This window comes from Botryllus schlosseri, chromosome 8 (genome assembly GCF_051294905.1).
Source record: "Botryllus schlosseri isolate E-star chromosome 8, Bs_hap1, whole genome shotgun sequence".
NCBI classification, from domain to species: domain Eukaryota; kingdom Metazoa; phylum Chordata; class Ascidiacea; order Stolidobranchia; family Styelidae; genus Botryllus; species Botryllus schlosseri.
In genome coordinates, this window is record NC_137243.1 from 15,200,034 (window position 1) to 15,222,798 (window position 22,765).

A 22,765-nucleotide genomic window follows, 5' to 3' on the forward strand; every position below is an offset into this window, starting at 1 on the left:
TTTGTGAAATCTTTCTATGCTCTCTTGTAATCATAATATCATTTATTGTTTTCCTGTAAATGCTATAAGATAACAGTGTAGTGCGAAACGAGCCAAGCTTGATGTACAAGTACACTGTGTACAGACATTGCAATTCCATTTGTAGCTGTAATTCTAATTGTGATCTAATTTCGAGAATCCAGAAATTGTGTAATTGTCCAAGTCTGAATGATAGTACTAAGCGGCTCATTAGGGCACGAGTGCGAGAAATTCAATAGCTGGCAATGTAGTCTTCGCACATTATGCGATTATTACACAACAAAGTCCATCCGGGGTCAGCAGTAATGTAGCAATGCGGGTGGCTAAATTATGGATAATGAAAATGTCGGGAAAAGGTCAAAGGTATTCATTAGCACGAGAATACACTGTCAAAAATTACACCGTGGCACACTGCTGGTATACGCCGACTGCAAAACTGGCGGTAACCTGGCTGTTCAATGTATTGTTCGTGTTATGTCGGCTGGGTACCGTCTATGCAACATGCGCATTGTATTACAATCGCTGGAATGCCGGCGTTTGGCGTTGAGAATGAAGAGGATCGTATTACAATAGTCGGAATGCCGGCGCTTGGCTGTGATGGTGAGCACGCAGAAAGGCGTTGAGCAAATTCGATAATGGAACTGGGCGGGATAATGCACGCAGTTGAGCATGTATTACACCACGCCGATGATCCCGCACAAGGATATTTTCTGGATTTTACCAAGTTGGTAAATTAGCATTGGATGGCGTTCACGGCGAATCGGAATTCGCCACTCCATTTGCGTAATCATGTCAACTCAATGAAAGAGTATTACGTTTATAGCACCAAACTGATTCATTTCCTTCAAATAAACGATCCACGAAAGTCATAGAACGCTTTTCACTTGATACAAAGGTACCATGAACGGTCAGTCCGTTTTAGATTCATTATGAGTAGTAAACAGCTCCCGTAAAAGCACTGTGTTATCACGATACCCACACTTGTCGGGGCAGCCTGATTAAACCTACGGGACAGATGGAGAAGTATATATCATGCCAAAGTAACCCTACGCAATGAATCTATGAGTGACAGACATGGCTGGTTCTACTCAACATTATTCATAGCCACAATTAGCCGCTGAATAGTTCTTATCGTATCGACATTTCAATCCGCACCAACTTCTTTCCTCCGCGGTACTGCTGACATAAACCGCAGTACCAGTTCAAAGATCACGATGGGTTCACGTTCATGTATTTATATTTCAGTCGTTTTCTCGTTACGAGCATGAATATGTCGCTACGATTCGATTGTATGGTAGTTTTAGGAATCCATTACGTTGCGAAGAACTATCGCCGGATAACACTGACGAAATACCACGTTATGCATACGAAACGTCATATTACAGTAGTGAAGATAGTTTCTCTGTAATATAGTAAGGCAAGGGCACCGTTCGGCACATTATTTACTAAGACAAACTCATAGGGAAATTGACTAACTGTAGCACATCTTTCGATTTAAGCACGCCACATTAGCATACATTCAAAATGATGCTCTTCCCGGAGAAAATAACTGTATACCTCAGTCACACGAGTAATGAACGGAGTCCAGCAATTCTCGAATACCATGGACAATTGGACATGGACAGGACATGTATTCAAACTCAACGAACACCGAGCACTTTCATGGTACTGCCGATTCGAATTTGTTTCAGTGATCAATGAAAGCCGGCGACTCGATTTGAGCAAGCACCGGATAAGGAATTCGATCCGATGATGAAATATATATAAGATTTGGGTTCGCGTATATGAAATCAATCGTCGTTGAGAGCGAGTCCCTGGTAACCGCCATTTAGTGACAGGTCCGACAGTGTTAAAGACCAGGCAGGATTATTCATAATACTATATCATATCACAAAAAGAATCGACTTGCCCAAGGCTAATGTACTCAATTGGGTGACTACTGACTATAGCAGGGACGGGCAACATACGGCACGCGGACAGTTTCCCGTCTTACATAATGTGGCTCGCGGCCCCAGTCTGACATTCCCCACTACTTGCTTAAAAGTCAAATTTCAAGGAAGATATGTTATTATATTAGTGTGTGCGCACTGCGCAGCGTACGAGATTGGAGCTTACGATTAAGTTCGTCGAAGCGAGAAGACTTGCATTATCGGCATTTTCGATGTCCTCAACCCTAATGATTTGGTATCTTGGTAAATTTGGAGTACCGGGCTTATTGAACGCCTTGAAATCTTAATTAAGGACTGCACTGTGTGTTCATTGATCAGAGAAGCAGACATGGCGGCGCCTGTATGACAATGCTGTTCTCAAACCCCACGATGTCTTCGTCATTATCGGCGAGAAATGGCTTTGAAGTGACATTGCTGTCGTTAAAATACATTCATTAAATACGATTTATTCCTTGTATATGTGAATTGTGGATAAATCGGAGAATTTTGTATCGATTCAGCAATCCGGCTCGCCAAGTACTTAATTTTCCAATATCCAACCCGCTAACTGGAGAAGTTGCCAGCCCCTGGACTATAGCCATGCGAGGCTGTACCGATTAAAAGCACATCTGGCGGAGGATTAATCCCGGTATTGATCAATGAGCTCCAGCTATCTCAATGTAGGCAAAGCGAAATTTTGCGGCAATGTTATGTTCTCTCAATTGGTAATAACGATTCAATATTGAATGTACCGCACATTGCATAATTATTAATTACACATCACACGGACGACAGACCGACAGAGCGTGCTTGGCTAAGTAACGTAATGGTTCCGAACCTGGCGGAGAGACGCAATCGTAAACGAAACGATCAACAAAACCGATACCATCTGCAGCATTGAATATTTTAATGAGTCACGGATAAATTGCCACATTATCAGCCTACTTATCGGGATAAGCTGGCGTTCACGGTAGCTTAGAATTACGCGGCGCAGAACATTTATATCGGGTTTCGCATGAATATGAATATGATAGACCACGCTCATGGCGATTGACAAGAGTAATCTCTGACCTGACTTTAACTAGATATACAATATACATACACATCCAGTGCGAGTCTCGAAAACGGATACTAGATAATGATGTACCCCGCTTTGTTTATTTACACGTACACGAGGTTTGGTTATTAGCGAATAATCGTTGCTATTTACAAGGCATTATCTTGATCTCATCCGGAACGACTTGATCGTTACTGCTGTCAAAGTCATCCAATTCTCGTGTGCATATGACTGAGCTCAGTGAGCTGGGATGCGAGTAGAATCATGGAAAAAACGTAACTATTGCCTGCGTTCAGTCAAAGCCTATATAACTGACCAGGTGGCGTATTAGCGTACATGACGTCATGTGAGGTAGCAATCATCATCCGGGATATTTTGAAGCTTTCAATTGTATTGCACTGCATTGACAAATGACGTGTTCGTGTGAGGGTGTATTTAAGATCAGGGGCAAGTACCGAAAATTCGAACGTAAATTAGATGGGGTCAATTCTTCCGTCAATGAAGTGGGGTTACATTTACAATATATAGTCAGGTAATCAATTCGGGACGTTAGAATATCCGACATCCAAACTTTTAATACAAGTTTCCTGTTGGTACTTTACCCCTGTCCATTTGCACTAAGTATCGTAGGCCCCGGTTGCACACATACAATGAGCATGTCATTCACAGACTATACCCAATATACTGGAGTATCGCATAGATACTGGAGTGTCAACGATCTGTTGAACGTATCTGCGGGTCACTCGAAAGTCAGAACTGGCGCTATCGAGAATGGAGGCGATAATTAATCCTCGCATAGACTTGTCAAGTGAGTTGATCTGCGTGATGCAGTCAAAATTACACGCTATATTATGTTGTGATCAGTATACATTCCCGTATAATTTTATGAACTTATAAGCATAACTTGTACAAGTCATTGTCACGCGCACGCGAATCGAATAGGAATGTTCACAATAGCCAAACAATGTAAAATGAACAGCCCTGACTGCGACAATATAATCGCACTAATAGCCAGCCATCGACACTCACTCATTTCAGACATCTTTGCAGTCTTATCTCCGATGATGCGAGAGCTGAAAGAAGGTCTCCAGAAGGGTCAAACGCAGCAATCAACCGGTAATGAAGTCCTTGCCAAAAACACTAGAGCGCTCTACCAAACTACACCTACAGAAGACACACCAACATTAAAGCGTTCATCACGTCCAGATGCCTACGCGTGGATTGGCTGACTTGTGATGTATCAATAGCAAGCCTCTAGAACGGTATTTCCGCTAAGGCACGCTAGAAATGCGTAACGACGGGTAAAGATAGCAATCACGACTCGGCAGCTGTTTTGCGCCGGTACAGAGTATATTATTGTCTCATCTAACCAGTTTTCGACTGGGTCGAATTGCGGGGAACAAATCTAAGCTACTTTGTCTCGCTCAACAGGCATATCACGGAAATTACAAAAAATTCAATCCATCCATACCGCTCTTGCGTAAAAAAACTAATCTAATGCGTCGCGCACATTCTCCGATGCCTATACATTACATCAAGATCTCAGGCGATCCTTTACTATGGGCTATTCTCACGAGCGACAAGAACTGAACACTTGACTTCTGTTTCGCATGATTGGGTTTAAAGCTTGTATTCCCCGCGGCATATCTTTTCTCTGGTATAGTTTTCGTTTTTGACTGATACGAATGATTTGCGCGTGCTCACACTAACACGTGATAAAACCCAGCCGTAAGCCCGTAATTCGCTCGTTGGCATCGACTATAACCGGTGCATCATGTGCGTGTAACTCTGAAGCATTCATGAGTTCAAATCGTAAACAATCCTTCTGCTCAGTAACGTAATCCTAACAGTATTCCAGGATAGCGACGAATGACCAGTGATGTCACGAATCCAACAACGGCTGAAACAGCAGAACAACAGTGGAAACGGCAATCGATACCAACGCAGACATTACAGTCGTAATGAAAATTGCATCGCAATCAGATGATTTGAAGTCTTGCGTCGCGATGACTAATACTGCGTGACGAACGTTACCACCTACAACTACCACACTACATTGCACAGAACATATCGCTCGAATAAGAACTCTTTCAGGTAATATAAAAAACGATCTCATGTGTCGCAGTCTCAGTCATTCGTGCTCACTTCACTTCGTATCCAATAATACACAAGTGCCTTAGTCGCTAGTCAGATCGCAATGACACGAATCGAATGAAGTCTATATAATTCTTCGTCATTCACGTATATCACCAACGAACCGGAGCAATTGTACATTATATACAAGTATTGCAAGAATGTATCACAGCGTCCTTAGCTAGAGCGCAAATTATAGATTTGGTAGAACATCACATTTATACGCAATTAATTCATTGAAACAATTGGATGTTGAATTACGCGATTAACTGGAAGGCGTGGTATCGTCACTTGCTGTCGTCAAAGCAAAATGATTATTATTGTGGAATGTGTATTACATGAGCTGCCGTTCCTTACTTTGATGTAGCACTAGCACAGTTCGCTACGAATAATATTTGTTTCTGAAAATAAATGGAGAACGCTGACTTTTTACTTGACCTCGTAAACACCTGATTTAAAAACACATAATTTGAGCCATGTAAGTTAAATACGAGTTTAAAGTCGTAATCATGATTATACTGGCTGAATTGTGTCTTGCTGAATAACTCTTCATTCCATGTCGCGTTCGAGCTGTCTGACTTCCGCAATAACGAAATGTGACGCACAAGCTTATGCATCTTCGTTCACAAACAACTCAGTCAAGAATAAGCCTGCGTCTCATTCTTTTCCAACTCATGCGACGCGCTTCGTTTGGGTGTTGGCGAGGTGACGTCACACGATGTCCCGATTTTATCTGAGGATCACGCTTCATTGATCAGAAACCGATATCGCTGATGGTATGCGAAGTTATGAATCGCCAGTGCAACCTAGCGGTCGGTCAGAGTCTTACTGACAGCTCTTTTGATTGTCGAATGATACCAATAAGGAAATAGCGGCAGCCCAACAGCAACTCAATTTTGGTCGCAGGACGGATTCGAACCTTTAACTGCTAGTGGGTTGGATCAGTCAAACGATGCCAAATCGCTTTCGCTCTGCAGTTCGTTCCATTACCAAGCCTATCACCAGGTATCGGGTGACCCCGGCCCCGCATACGCGTTGTGATGGAACAACACGATAATTTGCTGCAACAGAGGGTCCGTCGAATTCAATTCAATATTAACAACTTGGTTCGAAACTAGAAAATCACTATATGGGATTCCATGGATACGACACGATTATGGTCATGATCAAAAAGAGTATAACTTCCGCAAAATCAAGTCACGAAACTAATGAAAGACGGACGCCATATTAAGACTGTCCCAAGTCGCTCGACACGGTTCTATCTTTTCATTATCGCATGGCCTTTGATCTGATATAAATTACAATACAATGATGGATTGAATAAATTATTTTACTGCAACTGATATGCTTATTGTGCTCATTTGATTGATAGAATCATCACGAATTAAAAATACTGGGCTCGGTATTTTCCTCACCTGCTGAATACTGGACACATTGTCCTTTCATCCCCATGTTTGTTCATTAGGATTTAGAAATATGTAAATCGGACATTTTGTATTTGAATGGTATTAAGCGAAGCGAATGCCGCCATCTCAAAAGCTTTGGTGATCTAAACATACCAGATAACAGGAAACTAGACTTCTTCCAATTACCATTTAATCGCCACGAATCAGAACAGAACGAATCGCCGTATCAAGTAGTACGGGCCACATCGTGGATCAATATTTCGCCGTCAAATCCACAAAAGCAAGCGAACATATTACAATTACACTCTCACATTACAGTGATATCTCCATACAATGAGCCAGTACTTGCACCCCTTTCAGCCCTACTACAACTCAGATGAAGAATCAAATGTCGATATCGATGTATTTGGCTTTTTACAAAATGTTTGGTCAATAAATCTTTGTAGAAAAACAGTGCCTATGGTATAACTCGAAAAAATACGCGAACATGCGTTTTAGCAAATCATAGATTTCTCTCTAAATGAAAACATTACAAGACATTTCATGAAACACACAAGGCCTAATAATCAAGGGCGCAGATCATGGCTACGCCTCGCTTGATCCAATGCTTCTGTGCCTTGTCAGTGGGAACTTCGACCGCGATCACGTAGTTGGTCGAGTGTCCGGTGGTCGAGAGAGTTCCGGCGCGGGTCAAGGTTTTGTAGATTGGACATACGTACATGCCAGTCTTCGGCTGGACTCTGAAATAATTGCAAAGCTTCGCTGTAATATCCACGTAATTCTCAACATGACCAGGCCAATGATGACCTCAAATAAGACACGACTCACCACCAAGGGAAACATACGCATCAACGTGTCAACAGTTGAGCATTTCCTCACCTATTTGCAACAGGCACAAGCCACATCACAGCCATGTCGGTGTAGAGCTCTTTTGGCTTGGATTCCGCTAGCATTTGAGTTTCCGGGTCCCACCGGCAACCCTCCAGGAACAGCCCAGTGATGTAGCAACCGTCAGCGGGACGAGACTTGAGGTCGTCTTTTGTCTCCAGCATAACCTGCCACACGAGACGAGTGTCACCGAAAAGCGGAGCTCATCTACTAAATATTATCACATACCCGGAAATCAAATGACACGGTGTCGATGGAGACGATCTCTTTCCTGGCATAATTCTGAAGCGTTCCGGTCAAGAAAGCCTATAATAGGTCAAGAAAGCCAATAATATGCGCTCAATTATGACATTTCGTGGATTCGTTGTTATATTTATATCCTATTCCTTAAAAACATTTGGAATTTCCTCGCCCATATACGAGGTCGACTTCGACACTGCCTTTATGGTCTTCATACAGCATTTCAGTAATCCATACTATTTTTTATTGAGCATTATCTGTGGATTTACATAATTAACCGTGGTGACCCATATCCTTTTATTATATTAGAAATGGCATGGCACCAAGTTATACTAGTTCGGCGAGGTATAGCCTACATAAAATTATGCATGTGTAGCCGCACATTAAAATCAAACTGCAGAAACTGAACATATTTTATGACTTGAAATTGACTCGAAATCGGGAAATTTAATTTCAGTTGAGTCACTTTAAAATTCCACCCGACCTTTCTTGTGACTTGACTCCATATATTTCAAAGTGACTCCAGTCAAAATTTGCAGTGACTTGAAATGACTTGGACCAAAAGGTAGAGACTTGCTCCAAACAGTGGCATATGTAATCACCAACCTCACCGCTGCTCAGTAAGCTGGGCACAGTTACAGTAATTGTCATTAAATTATGACATTTTGCGGGTTCATGCACGGTGTTGTATAGGTATTTGCGAATCGCAATGTTAGAGATTTCGGTTGAATTATAAACTAGGGTTACCATACGTCCTCTTTTTTGACATTTTTGAAAGCGTCCTCGGAGGACGCCCAAATGTCCTATTTTTTGAGAATTTGTCCTCTTTTTTGAAATTTTCGCTAAATGTATGTTCAAATCCAAATGAGATATAGGAAATTAGTACTGAAGTAACGCTCCGGCGGGTATTTCAGGAGTCGAGTCAGAAAGGTGACCTAGTTTTTTTTTAGTCAACTAATGGAGAATTCAATTAAAAGTGTATATTTGACCAGCTTTTCCGGATTTTACTCGGGTATTGTAAGTCTGAAAATTTTGAAAAAGTGCCCTCTTTTCAGATTTTCAAAATATGGTAACCCTATTATAAACTCATGTCAAGTGTAAAATCTTGAGAGCAGAGAGTGATGAGCTAGGCTGGGCACGACAATTCATGAAGTCAAATCCAAGTCGAGCATTGTTTATAATGATTGAGTGTCTGATTTTCGTAACGAATTTACACGATCTTGACAATAACAGTTTTTTTAGAACATTAGTTGGCTGCAAAAAATCAATGAAGTAAAAGTGGAAGCAGTCTGAAAGCAAAACCAGTACCACTTGAATACTAATAAAAAGTAGAATTATGTCATTCTCAACTAGATCTATTTACTGCAGGCACACTCATACGTACTTGTGGGAAGAAAAACCCAGATATCCAAAACACAGTCGGCACCCCGTTGTCGATCCATCCCTGGATAAACTTCATCCTCTCGAGTAAATCCTCGATCCAGGACGCGAGGGGCTTCAGTGACGGGTAAGCCTTGCCGGCCCACATGTCCGGCACGGAATTGATGAACAGGCTGTTGAACATTTTTTCGAGGGATTCCGACATCACCACCAGACCTTTGATGGCTTTGAGCAAGTCGCGAGACGACTGAAGGATTGTGTTGAGCAATTTGTTGTATCTGAAGATTTACGCAGCGGTCAGAGCATAGGCGTAGAGAACAGGGCTGGGAGAGCTGCAACTGAGTATCACGGGAAATCTTGACAAATGTGCCAGCAAATTTTCAAATACCGGCTACTTGTTTGAAGATACCGCTGTAATGTGGGAAGGTCATGCAATTGCCTGACTCCAGTCCAGATTTTCTGATGACACGACTTGACTCGAGTCATTTTCTCAAAATACGGAAATGACTCGACTCGAGTCAATTTTTGTATTAACTCGACTTGGACTCGAGTCATTGCGTATGACTCGAACCAAGTCATATGACTCAAGACTTAGACGGCCAATACCGACATTTCATTGTAATTTCGAAGAATAGTAAAGTAACCACACTATCGGGATTTCGTCTATTGGTATTGGTACCAGAAAATGCGACCAGAAACTGCTAAAAGTGAGAAAAATTGATGTGTTATGAATTCAAAACATTCGATATCACCAAACATAGTAATAAAAAGTGGGTTTAACAAGATTTTAATTGGAAACTGAGCAGTCAACGCAATGACTTGGACTCGGACTTGACTCGGTGGAGAATTGAAAACGACTCGACTTGACTCGAGTCAAAACTATAAAAGTGAGATTGACTTGTGACTCGGAGCCTTGTGACTTGGTTACAACCCTGTACTCGGTATATATAAAGATGGTCAAAGTAATCAGCGTTGTTACTTAAGAAGAAGTAGAAGTAGCCAATTCCAATAAATTTAAAAACTACTCCAAGTGGACGTAGAAAAAAAATTATAAAAAGTACTTAAGTAGCTTCAAGCAGTAGATTTGGCCGAGGGGTTGGATACTATCAGCAGTGAATTTTTTGAAATTGTTGGGTGCATTTTCGTGACTGACACAAAATCACTACGTAACAGGGTTGCAACCAAGTCACAAGGTTCCCCGTCACAAGTCACTCACTCACTTTTATAGTTTTGACTCGAGTCAAGTTGAGTCATTTTCAATTCATCACCGGGTCAAGTCTGAGTCCAAGTCAGCCAGTAGAGGGGCGAGTCCGAGTCATAGTGTTTTGACTCGAGTCCGAGTTCAAGTCATTATGTTCACTGTTCAGTTCAACCCACTTTCTCAACTTTACTCGAGTGATATATAACGGTTCACATTCATAATATAATAATTTTCCTCAGTCTTAACCGTTTCTGGCCCTATTTTAGAAGCATCACGACTGATAGACCAAATACCAATGATGTGGTAACTTTACTATTCTTCCAAGTTACGATGAAATGTCTGTCTCGGCCGTTCTAGTCTCGAGTCATGCACAATGACTCGAGTACAAGTCGAGTCAATACAAAAATTGACTCGAGTCGAGTCATTTTACGCATTTGAAAAAATGACTCAAGTCAAGTCGAGTCATCAAAAAATCGTGACTCGAGTCGGACTGGAGTCGAGTCATGACTAGAGTTATTAAAACCCTGCTTGCACCAGACTACTACTTGAGTACCAAGTACAAGTACTGGATTACTGAACAGCTCTGTGTAATAGCGCGAAAGCGACTCTGTCTAATAGTAGACAATAGACGTGATTTGGGCGAATTGGATCAAGTTTTGGAAAAAAATTTCATTTGACTCCTATAATAATACCGTTATTTGCTAAACTCTCTTTAAATGAAAGGGAATTTTCACCGATAGTTACGCTCGAACACAATACAGAGAAAGCACCATGCGTACCTGATCACTTCCTGAACCACGACGGTATTCATGGATTCTTCGTACATGACGGGATATTTTTTCATCACCATCTCGATATCAATAGGCTTGGGTACGCTTTCCAAAATTTTCTTAGCAATTATCTCCACGAGCTGAATTAGGATGTACCGCGTTCGAGGATAATATGATGGCGTTTAGACAAACCGAATTCTCACTTCTTCACTAGACTGTCCTCCTCCACTCGAAGATTTCGGTTGCAGCATGAGCAAGGCGTTCAATGCGGAGAAGCTTTCGTTTTGCGCAAAGGTAATGTTGGCGTTGTCGTGCATTCCGAATATCTCCGGCGTGTCGTTGATCGGCAAGCTCCTTATGTATTGAATATATCCCTAGTGAAATATGAAATGCTTTTACGATAAGTATAAAGACTGCTTCGCGATAAATACTTTAGACTGTCAACCCATTTGAGAAAATAGCAATATCGATAAGAAAAACTTAGGTTAGCAAAATCACACAGAGTCATTAATAGTACTACATAGACATGGCAGCCACATCGTTGTAACACTATATCAAAGTAACCACAGATTGTTTTATAAGCAACCATCATGTCACATACATATGCAATGGTATTTGTTGGTTATTTAAAGTAGCTCACGGACAAGCAAACTTAAGGAAATGATAGTCGTAGATGTCATGTATTCTTGTGAACACTATAGGGCAGGGGTTCTTATTGGTGGTATGTATATTAGTTTCACGGGTGCTTTTGTTACAAGGTCAATAAAACTTAGACTTAACGTATCATCCCTTATCAAGAATTGTCAGAAAAAGTAAGTATAAGTGATTGATATATTTCCTTCGCTTTTACTTTCATCTAGCACAGCGTTGAGCTACAAAAGTTACAGCGCTTTGTATGTGGGAAGGTGATTGCTGATAGAAGTATGATGGCCTCAAAGTTAAGAGAGTGTTTCGAAATGGTCCATCCCGACAAGTCATATGAAAATATTGCTCTCTTACGCGCGAAGAAAGCTATGGGCTATGAATCTTTATGATCCAAGATAATCATGTGCCAGAGCACATCATTATCGAGAATGTTGTAACTGGAAGATATAGAAGACGTTACACAGGTGGTCAGCCAATACATATCTGACCGGAATCATGATTTTGAAGCCCACACTTACATTGTTATCGAGATCGGTGTCGATTTGCTTGTAGATTCCGCTTTCCGAATAGGTGTGGTCCGGTTTGAGAACGTTGAAGTCGTAGAAATCCGACAGAATGTTCATCATGCATCGCCGATCCCAATCGTCGGTAACGCGACCGCCGTAGTTGATGTGGCCGGCTGTGTACGTCAAAACCTGCCCGACGGCAAAGTTAACATTACAGTGTGAGAGCTTCAATTTCAGATTTCACGCAAGCACTAGTCCTTTCTTTACATAACGGCCAGAGGTGGTGGTCAGTAACAAAGTACTTCCACTTTTTCCAAGTAATCGAGTAGGTTTTATGTTTTCAGTACTTACTTGAGTGGTCAAGTGTACAAATTAGTTGCACTTCTACTTAACTTTACACATTACACTTTGGATTTTGAAAGTACTTTATCAAAAATTGACTCGAGTCACTTTGGCAATTTGTGTGACACGACCATTGACTTGACAAAATTGACTTGACTCGAGTCGAAATCTGCAGTGACTTGAAATGACTTGTGACTGGAAGGTAGCGACTTTTTATTAATGCTGATAGACTTTTCCAAGGCTTTTCGACTCATTTCGTACCTCCAACCACACCTCCAACGTACTAACTATCTGGTAGATTAAATAAAAGGATTTCACTCACCTTGAACGGTATCTCCGAATACTCATCCAGAAACATCTTCAACTGCGAAATGCAGATCCTCAAGTCACCGGTCGTGAACTGGTACGGGATGTTGAACCCTAGCGCTCCGAATTTTCGTCTCTCGAGCACGACGCCGTGGAAGAGGCAAAGCGAGAGCAAGAGCGACTTGAACTCGCTGACCTGAAGACGGAAACAGTACTCGGTAACTCGTGTGAAAGAAAATTGGGGAAATATCATTATCAGCTATGACCATGGTAAGAAAAAAGTAGTGAAGCTACATTCGCCGTTGACAACACAACTAATACTGCGAAGAATGTCAACAACAAAACTTTTAGGTCCTCCACAGAAACGTTATTGCCCACTTATCGGTTTCACAAATAAATCGTGCACCTACCCGCGAGCAAGAATTGAGAAAATCGTCGTTTTGCGACATGTACGCTCTCAGCAGATTGGCTTTGATACCCTTCGGCGGTTCGATGGTCATTTTGCTGCCGTTTTGCAGGATCGACACTGGAAACTGGTTGCTGGGCATGGACGTCAGCCACAGTCGGAAATCTCGGTGAACCTGAGAATGCAAATGCGAAATTTAACAAGTCGGAATTTGAAGGAGTAGGATTTGAAATGGTCGGTTGGAACATTTTAAAAACGCGTTTCGATTATCTGATGCAAGGAGGTTAAATACTTTCATGTATGGGTTATATAAACTGTTGCTGTATAGGCGCTAGTAAATGAGCATAGTGTTGAATGTGACTTGAAATTAAGGAGTTCCACGATGATTGGATTTTCAATGTTTTAATTTTACTAATTTTAAGAACACAAAACTTGGAGCGACAGGTGTTAATCAAGCGTGACTTTTATTATTTATGATTTTTAGACACTGGTGTCAGTGAGAATCTGTCGCGAAACAGTAACTGGACGGTGATATGATGTAGGCTGGTGTTATATGGAATGGTTATTTGAGATACGCAAAACAGAGAGATGGTAGATTGACAGCTCGAGTCTTTGGACGACAGTAACTTGACTACAAAGTACAAAAACTCAATGTTTTATACGATGGTGCATGATTTTAGCGAGATCAAAACACGCTACCTTGTCGGGATCGATATTCTCGATCAACCTTTCCAGCGTGGGCATCCAACTCGGCGACAAGTGACAATTTTGGAAGAAGACCCATTTTCCACGATCCATCGCGCTGCGCATGAGTGCCTCGGCACGCGGACCCTGTGACAGAGTAAATATCGTTTAGGTGGGGTGCTGGCTTTTCTGGGGGTGCAAAAGTGGACTGCTGGGTGTGTTGCTTCAAAAACCAGTACGCGAGATATATATATGCAATGAAGCATGGTCAAAAACAAAGTAATTATACATTTCCAAAGTATTCAGGCAGGATGTCTCAAGTTGCTGTATTTCCGTATGTGGGTCCATCTGTACGCTACTACAACTACTACTAAGTATGCAGATGATAATTTCAAAACGGTGGATTTGGATGAGGGGGAGCATACGCAATGACTAATACGTTAATGACGCTACGAATAAGTACAAATACTTGAAAATATACCAAGTTACGATGATGGAAGGGCTATTTCACGCGGTTCCAATGAAAATTTCACTCTTAAAAGCGATACAAACTTATCACAAAACTCCTTTCTACTCTTCGAAACCCAAAACATTAAAAATAATTGATTTTGTCTACTAACTGTTCAGGTAGAAATGGATGTAGTTTAGAAACTTGACCACTTGAGTAGGTAGTGCACTAGAGGCAGTGAAAATTTGCTTGAGTACTCCGAAATAGCGGAAGAACTTCTACACTGACTACCTCTGCATGGTAGCTATATAACAGTGTTAAAATCTCACAAGCTATTGTTTTTTCGATGTCAGGATCAATTTACGATAACACATTTGACACATACCTAAAACAAGAACGGAAACACGAACCTGCCCCTGCCCGAGCGATATCGCCGTAAGCTTCTTGGAGAATCTCATTTCTTCCGCGAATTTGTACAGGTCCGCCGCTGGATCGGTTCCGGATGAGAGCACAAAAATGAGCGGAGTTACCGGCGACGACTCTTTGAACACTTGACTGAGGTCGCTGGTTTGCGGCTCGATGAACCGCTGTCCGATGTACTTTGAGACGTAGTCTTGCATGGCATTTGTAACCTAAACCGAGAAAACAATTTATTGGTCAAACATACGCCAAAACTACATTCTATTTAATAAAATAAATAGCATGAAAAGTAAATAGTTTCGCCCAAAAAATAATCTAAAAATGTAGACACTTGGACGTATTGCAAGTACGCAAAACAAACTTGAGTAATTCGAAAAAATAGAACTAATTTTTAACTGACTCCCCGTGTGTATAATGATAGAGTCAGAAACTACATTTTACTCTTGAATAGTATATTCATTATTCATATTGCAATGAGCCGACGTCATATTTCGTGATACGATTGTTGATATACAATATTATTTCCGATTCTCTATTAGTTGCTGACAATTACCACTGATGAGTGTTAGTCGAAAATATTTGGGTTCGTTTCAATATGAATGTAACATTCAATTGTATATTGAAGTGCTGTACCTCCAAGAAACTCTTCAAACATTCTACTTTGAAAAATCCAAAGCATAAAAAGTAGGCAGATTTACGTAAAAAGTAATCTAAAACATGATAACCCGCGTATAGAGTACACTTGTGTATTACGGAAATTTTATTCTTCACTGACTCCGCTGCATATAGATCCCGATATATCAGTGCGAGGGGAGCGATAGGCATATGTAAACCAAGATAAGGGGGTAATGGGTCAAAAAAAGTTTGGGAACCACTGCGATACACCTTCATTTTGGATTTCCCCATCTTTTCTGTACAATACATATCTTAGAATGAATCTACCGATGGCCGCATTTACCTTGTCGGCACGAAGGCATCTTAACACAATGATCTTCTGAAAGTCATCCAAGTCCTCGTGCCATTGTCCCGGCTGGGGTTCTCTGTGCGGCTCCACGGAATCGAATATTCTTTTGAAACCGTCCAGATGGTTCTTGAAGTCTTTTGCGAATTCCGCAAACTTTGGCTAAAAGAAATTATCGAGTATGAGCGATGGAGACATTCAGTTCAATATGAGAAATTGGAGCTATTCTGCTACATTAGACTTGGAAGCAGCATATTGAATTCACAATATCAAAACTAGCTTGGTGTGTGGGAATAATGACCCGTCTACAATCTTTCGTTTCTAGATCAATACTACGAACCATCTACTTCTCTCTTTTCCGCGCTCACCTGCAATATGGAATCGCAGTATGGGGGAATGCATGCACAATATTTTTGTGCAGAATTTGAACCCTGTAAAATCGTATGACACGGTTGATCTCATCTGTACCTTTACGTACCAAATTATCGCCTTACCACCTTAAGCATCGAATTCTGCGAGTTGACGAACTATATCGCTTCGAAGTAGCAAAAGTTGTTCACAAATATTTTTTCAATAGTTTGCCTCCTGTGTTTGTTGACTTTTTCATACCTTCTAAAAATGTCCATTCGCACTACACGAGATCCTCGTCGAAGGGAAATATCTACCTACCCCCACCCAATAGCAATCTGACCAAGAGATCTATCGACTACCCAGGATCTATCATCTGAAATGCATTACCACCATACATCCGTGAATTGCCTTTTAATATATTAAAAAAAGACCTACTTAATCACCTTTTGTCGTTATATTAACACTGTTGCCCTACCTCGCCCAGACATTGCTTCATTGATCATTTGCTACCATCGTTTACTTTTCTTTTTGTTTTCGTTTTTTCAACTAAAAGGTTTTACAGCCAGACTGTATAGAGTCAAGTGTAACTGTTTGATGCTGGTGTGATCAGACTAGTTGACCCTTAAGGTCGTATCGATCATTCCTATCTAATACCGAATACTGTGCATGCATATTTTCTGTACTGCCATCATTGCCGTTTGTTGTTTTGTATTTTGGTTGGACCTCCAGAACTGAAAACTGTTATGTAGTAGTGGAAGTACTCTAAAATCATAATCTGTTTCAATCGATATTAAAATAGCCAGGTTTGCATCTAATCTCATCCTTAGCAATGACAATCCACAATTATCCACCACATCAAAACACTGCTACGTAACAAATCCAGTCAAAGTCTCACCAAAGACGCGAGCATCAGAATATCTCCCCAAGAACGGTCCGAGATCCATTCCGTCGCGGGGTTGCTCAATTTTTCCAGCGTCATGGTGCCACCGGCCAAGAGCCATCTCCATTCGTCCATGTCGATCAGATTTTCCATCATTTGGATGCGAGCCTGAATCAATAGCAGCGGGTCACTATAAACGGTCAAAAATTCTGGGAAGAATACGATGTTAACATTTTGGTGCCAGCGTCGCAGATGGAAGAAATAACACATTTTTAATACCAAAACCGGACATGTGTATAATACAGAAAACTGATGAAAGCTATCCCAAAAGTGCTTTTTACTTTACAGAATCCAAAGTGTGAATAAGTAGGTAGTTTAGCTTCAAAAACCGAAAAGTAGATGAGGAAGTAGTCTTAAATCATATCCATTTGAGTATGTAGTGCAAGAAGGCAAAACCTATTTGTGACTCGACATGGACTCGAGTCATTCGCATGACTCGGACCAACTCATTTGACTCGAGACTCAGACAGCCAAGACTGACATTTCATTGTAATTTCGAAGAAGAGTAACAACACTGTTGGCATTACGTCTATTGGTACTGGTACTTGAAAATGCGACCAGAAACTGCTAAAAGGGAGGAAAATTAGTATATTATAAATGAGAACCATTCGAATCACCAAACAGAGTTATAAAAAGTTGGTTAACAAGACTTTAACTTGAAACTGAGCAGTCAACGCAATGACTTGGACTCGGACTCGACCCTCTGCTCGCTGACTTGGACTTGACTCGGTGGCGAATTGAAAATGACTCAACTTGACTCGAGTCAAAACTACAAAAGTGAGATTGACTTGTGACTCGGAGCCTTGTGACTAGGTTACAACCCGGCACATCGTCAGTCTGATGACTACTTACACAAAGCAGGAACGCGAACATGAGCTTGTGACGTTCAAACAGGGAACGGCACACGTTCGAATACAGACTGAATGTGTTGTACTCGTTGATATTCTTGATTCTCTCTTCCACCGTATCTGTAACCGTATGGAACTTTCCAAAATTGTTCCAAATAGCAAGAAACAAAAATCTGTCACACCTGCGCGATCGGCATTAGCGATACTGTTCAGGAAAATTCCGACAAACCACTCGAGAGAATACTGATACATGGGATCGATGTTGGCCAAGTCCGACACACAGAAGAAGAGAATCTGGGTACGGACGGCGACTGGAATGTACTGGGACCGGGTCTTGTCGATATCTTTTTCGGTCTGCTCCGCGATTTCCACTTTTGCCTACAGAAACACCGAATGTTGTTAATATAGTCTCGTGCAGTAAATAATATGATATAGCAATTACTGCACGCTCTCGTAGAGAACTAGTAAATACCGGCTTACTAGACACAGAGTGTTTGCGTAGATTGTAGACCGCGACTCCCTACGTTTGACGCGCATATATGTGCAGCGCATAGTAGAAGAACGACCCTATATCTTATATGTTGGAAGAAGTTACACATAAGAAATCGCGGTGTTTCCAGGGGTCACGAAATTTCAAGCACGTGCAAGTACAGTGCACGCTTCAGTGCTGGGATTAGATCAGTGGTTCCCAACCTGGGGGTAAATTACCCCCCGGGGGTAATTTGGCATTTTTGGGGGGGTAAAAAGGGGTCGGATTTTAAGTAAAAAAATAATTGTTGTATTCATTGTTTTCTTCGTACTTTTGTGAAAAAAAATATAAAAATTCAAAGGTGACTTTCGTCAGTGGGTGTGCACAGCTTTTCCAAACTTCATAATGGCGCCGTCCTATCATAGCAATTTACAGCGTAGCTGGCATGGAGAGTTCCATCTGAATACGATCGATGTTGTGGTTTACAGCGACACCTATCGCTAGCGTAATACTTTTTAGCCGTCATTCAGATTTCAGAACAGAGATGTAAACATTAGCCGTACTAACGCTGTCTTCCGATACTTGTGGAGATCATTTCAATAGTTGCTAAATTAGGATATATAAAAGCAATGTTTTCTTCTGTGTGATGACTGCATCTATTCTGCTGAAGCAGATTCCGAGTGTACATTATTCCAACGAGTGGAACCTGCCTGATTTTTTACATTCTGTATATTTATATCCAGTTATTGCAAATACTCCAGAAAGAACATATTTACAGTGGCCATAATGTGACAACTTGATTGAACAGTGAGCAGTCCGAGCACTTATGTATGAACTACAGACTGACAATATGTGAACCAAGAATGAGTGCAAATTTTGCTGACCTAACTATAAAAGTTGAAATTCCAACTGCAACTCCATACGCTGACAGATCAGTGACATCATTTTTCCAAAAATAGTCAAGTAACTTCTTCTACGATGATATGCGGAGGCTTCTGTGTTATACCGTGTATTTATCGACGGTTGTGTAAATGCGCATTGCGCAACGACGTGAACTACCGTACTGGTATTGGGATACGCGTTACAGCACGGCTCATCTCCGCTCAGTGGCGTCACAATCATACGAAAAGTTAATCGGCGATTGTCGGCCGGCGACCCCATTGTGTGAAACAATGACGATTTAAGACTTTGAAGTCAATTTTCAGAGGGTTTCAGTTCCCGGGCCGGATTTCCACTTATGTTTTTGGAATCAGTGCGAAATTTGCTTTCGATTGATACCAGTTTCATTTACTTTTGTGCTCTGGTCCCAGCTGGAAGATTACCCAGAAACACACTAAAGCAGGTTGAAGCAGCAGCATCTGTACGCCACCACTGGAGGCAGTGCAAAACGCAACATTGCTTACGGAGTTTCCATGCCAGCTACGCTGTAAATTGCTATGGTCCTATACTTCTTGAAGTTGTTTTTTTTCCTCCGTGACTGCTCTCATAGCTCATAGGTCAGTTTATAATTGAGTTTGTTAGAGATTTTATTCTTTGTGTGATAAAAGTTCCTTATTACCACATTACTTCACCTTAGCATTTGATGCACTCTAATCATCCGCTTTTTACGCTCCTCAGAAGAACTGTCATTATGCCGGGCAAGAAGCGACATTATGCAGAGGCGTTTTTGAATCACGGCTTTGTAAACACACCACAACTGAATGGTGACGATCGACCACAGTGTGTCATTTGTCTCAAAGTTTTGACCAACGAAAGCCTAAAGCCGTCAAAACTGAACGAGCACCTCATGAAGCGTCATCCGCTACTGGCCGGAAAGAGTCGAGGATACTTTGAGGGCAAATCGAAGCAACTTCGAGGCATTCAATTTGGATCAGGTGGCATGGCTTCGGAGAAGCTAACGGCCGCTGTTGAAGTTTCGTACGAGGTGGCATACCGAATTGCAAAAAGTTCCAAGAACCACACAATCGCAGAAGACCTTATTATGCCTTGTACCAAGTTGATCGTTTCCAAAATGTGTGGGGAAGATCAGGCCAAGAAGCTGGAAGGAGTATCAGTCTCGAACACCACAATTCGAAGAAGGGTTGATGATCTTGCAGCTGACATCCTTGCCCAAGTCGTTGCCGAAGTGAAGGCAAGTCCTCACAAAATGTTTTCTCTCCAGTTCGATGAATCCACGGATGTAAGCAGCTGCGCAGTTTTACTCGGATACGTTCGATACATTCACGAGTACTCTGTCAAGGAGGAATTTTTGCTTGCCAAGAACTTGAAGACAACAACGAAAGGAGAAGATATCTTCAACCTTGTGAACGATTTCTTGGGCATGCACGGTTTGGAGTGGAACAATGTGCAGCAAATCTCTGTTGACGGCTGTCCCGCTATGATGGGTGGAAACCGCGGTTTCAGGGGCTTTGTGCAGCGGGAAAACTCGGACATTCATGTGGATCATTGCGCACTGCACCGCTACTCGCTTGCGTCCAAATCTCTGCCGGAGAGCTTGAAAATAGTGTTCGACCAAGCAGTGAAGGTTGTAAACTTCATAAAAGCGAAGGAGTTGAACAGTCGTCTTTTCAAGGAACTGTGCAAGGAGATGGGGCAAAAATATGAGGCATTACTGTACCACACAGAGGTGCGATGGCTATCTCGTGGCAAAGTGATCACCCGTTTGTTTGAACTTCGTGAGGCTGTTGAGATTTTCTTGATAGAAAAGAAGTCGGGCTTGGCCGAATACTTTTCAGACCCCCATTGGATTGCCCAGCTTGGCTACCTGGCCGATATTTTTGTTGAGTTGAACAAAGGGAATCTGTCAATTCAAGGCAAGTGTGTGACTGTGATCCACTCGAAAGAAGCTGTAGCAGCATTTATCGCGAAGATGAAGTTGTGGATTAAGCGGGTCAACAGAGGTGTACTGGCACAGTTTCCAACGCTCGACATGTATCTCGAAGGCCTGGAGACAGAGAATGAACCCGACTTCACAGAGGCGTTGAAAGGGAACATAGCTGACCACTTGGGACAGCTAGTCGAGAAAATGGAAGAATATTTTCCGGATTTGGACACCACTAACATGGGATGGCTAACTGAACCGTTCAGGTGTCTTGACAGCCAAGTGGACGACGATGACTTTCCCGCCAAGGAGGAATTCATCGCCCTCAGAATGAGTGAGGCCTTGAAAATTGATTTCAAAGAAAAGAATTTGGATGCATTCTGGATAGAAAGACTTCAGGATGCACCAACATTGGCCACACGGGCATTGAATGTTCTCATCTCCTTTTCGACATCATATCGTTGCGAACAAGGATTTTCGACCATTGTAGGGTTGAAAACCAAAAAGCGGAATCGCCTGGATGTCGAAAACGACGCAAGAATTGCCCTCAGTACAACCAAACCCAGAATTGCAAAGCTAGTGGTAGATATGCAAGCTCAACCTTCGCACTGATTGAATATTATCTTTGTCATTCCACGACAGTTGTCTTGGTGTTTGCTATCCCTTGCTTGCATTTGTTCCTTGGCAACGAACGTCTGCAGCCTTTTTCCACTGATAAACCAATTTATTTCTCTTTCAAACTTGATGTCGCTTTTTCTCAGGTCGGTCTCTCCCTCAGGTAAAACTCCCATCCTGGACTGGACGATCGTTTTTGAGTGTTTAGTGATGAAACGTGGTTTTGATGGAAGAGGGGGGTAAAAACCTGTCTGGAAAGTCTGGTTTTGGGTAACGGGGAGAAAAAGGTTGGGAACCACTGGATTAGATTAATATGCGTAACATTACTCAAAATATAAATTTTTTCATACCAGTTCCGTGCAAACCTTCCTTCACAAATTATGATACACCTAACATAATATACCAGTGAATATATTGATAATGAACACCAAAGGCGGGCTAATTGGTTCCACTACGACAAAGCGAAACAGATTTCAGCATGTATTTTACTAGAAGATACAACAGTATTCAAAGGGAAATGGTAAAACCAACAGTTTTGCTGAACATTTTGGAAACTGGCCCGATTCAAAAGCATGTCACGTCAAAACAAAATTAAGTGAGACTGCCAGAAATTGACGATAACTAGGGCGATTTTTGACCTAGAAAATGACAGATTTTGACCTAAAAAAAAATCAAAATTTCGACTTTTATTGACCTTTAAAAACTTAATTCTGACCACACGCAAGTAAAGTAGGTGTTTTCCCACAAAATCTTAGAATTACACTACTAATCTTCATTTCTGGCTGGAACTGTCTGTCCTTATGAAGTAGTTAGGCCTGAAAAAGCTTATTTGACTTAAAAACTGACAAATTTTTAAATGAAAAAACTTTATTTAAACGAAATCTGGACCTATGAACAATTCCAGTAGTTATATCACGCATTACGGGAGAATTAATTAAAATTTGCTGTAGTACAACGAAAGATACTTTCCCACATTCTCGGG

At 41.5% G+C, this 22,765-nt stretch overlaps 2 protein-coding genes across 4 annotated transcripts in view; both read right to left on the reverse strand.

Moving 5' to 3' along the window:
• The window catches only part of LOC145444855 (14-3-3-like protein), a 40,274-nt gene that overhangs the window by 11,240 nt on the left and 6,269 nt on the right, over positions 1-22,765 (reverse strand). The window contains exon 2 of the mRNA XM_080322897.1: positions 4,033-4,169. Coding sequence (XP_080179023.1) covers positions 4,033-4,045 — 13 coding nt within the window. The 5' untranslated portion in view covers positions 4,046-4,169. The remainder of the gene's footprint in view (positions 1-4,032; positions 4,170-22,765) is intronic.
• LOC145444853 (dynein axonemal heavy chain 1-like) overlaps positions 6,927-22,765 on the reverse strand; it is a 103,720-nt gene continuing 87,881 nt past the window's right edge. For all 3 annotated transcript variants that reach the window (XM_080322893.1, XM_080322892.1, XM_080322891.1), the window contains 15 exons: positions 18,061-18,256; positions 17,883-17,998; positions 16,986-17,138; positions 15,737-15,901; positions 14,769-14,990; positions 13,926-14,057; positions 13,231-13,401; positions 12,837-13,016; positions 12,185-12,361; positions 11,225-11,395; positions 11,031-11,161; positions 9,055-9,328; positions 7,659-7,736; positions 7,422-7,597; positions 6,927-7,282 (listed from right to left, as the gene is read on the reverse strand). In XM_080322893.1, coding sequence (XP_080179019.1) covers positions 7,102-7,282; positions 7,422-7,597; positions 7,659-7,736; positions 9,055-9,328; positions 11,031-11,161; positions 11,225-11,395; positions 12,185-12,361; positions 12,837-13,016; positions 13,231-13,401; positions 13,926-14,057; positions 14,769-14,990; positions 15,737-15,901; positions 16,986-17,138; positions 17,883-17,998; positions 18,061-18,256 — 2,523 coding nt within the window. In that variant the 3' untranslated portion in view covers positions 6,927-7,101. The remainder of the gene's footprint in view (positions 7,283-7,421; positions 7,598-7,658; positions 7,737-9,054; positions 9,329-11,030; positions 11,162-11,224; positions 11,396-12,184; positions 12,362-12,836; positions 13,017-13,230; positions 13,402-13,925; positions 14,058-14,768; positions 14,991-15,736; positions 15,902-16,985; positions 17,139-17,882; positions 17,999-18,060; positions 18,257-22,765) is intronic.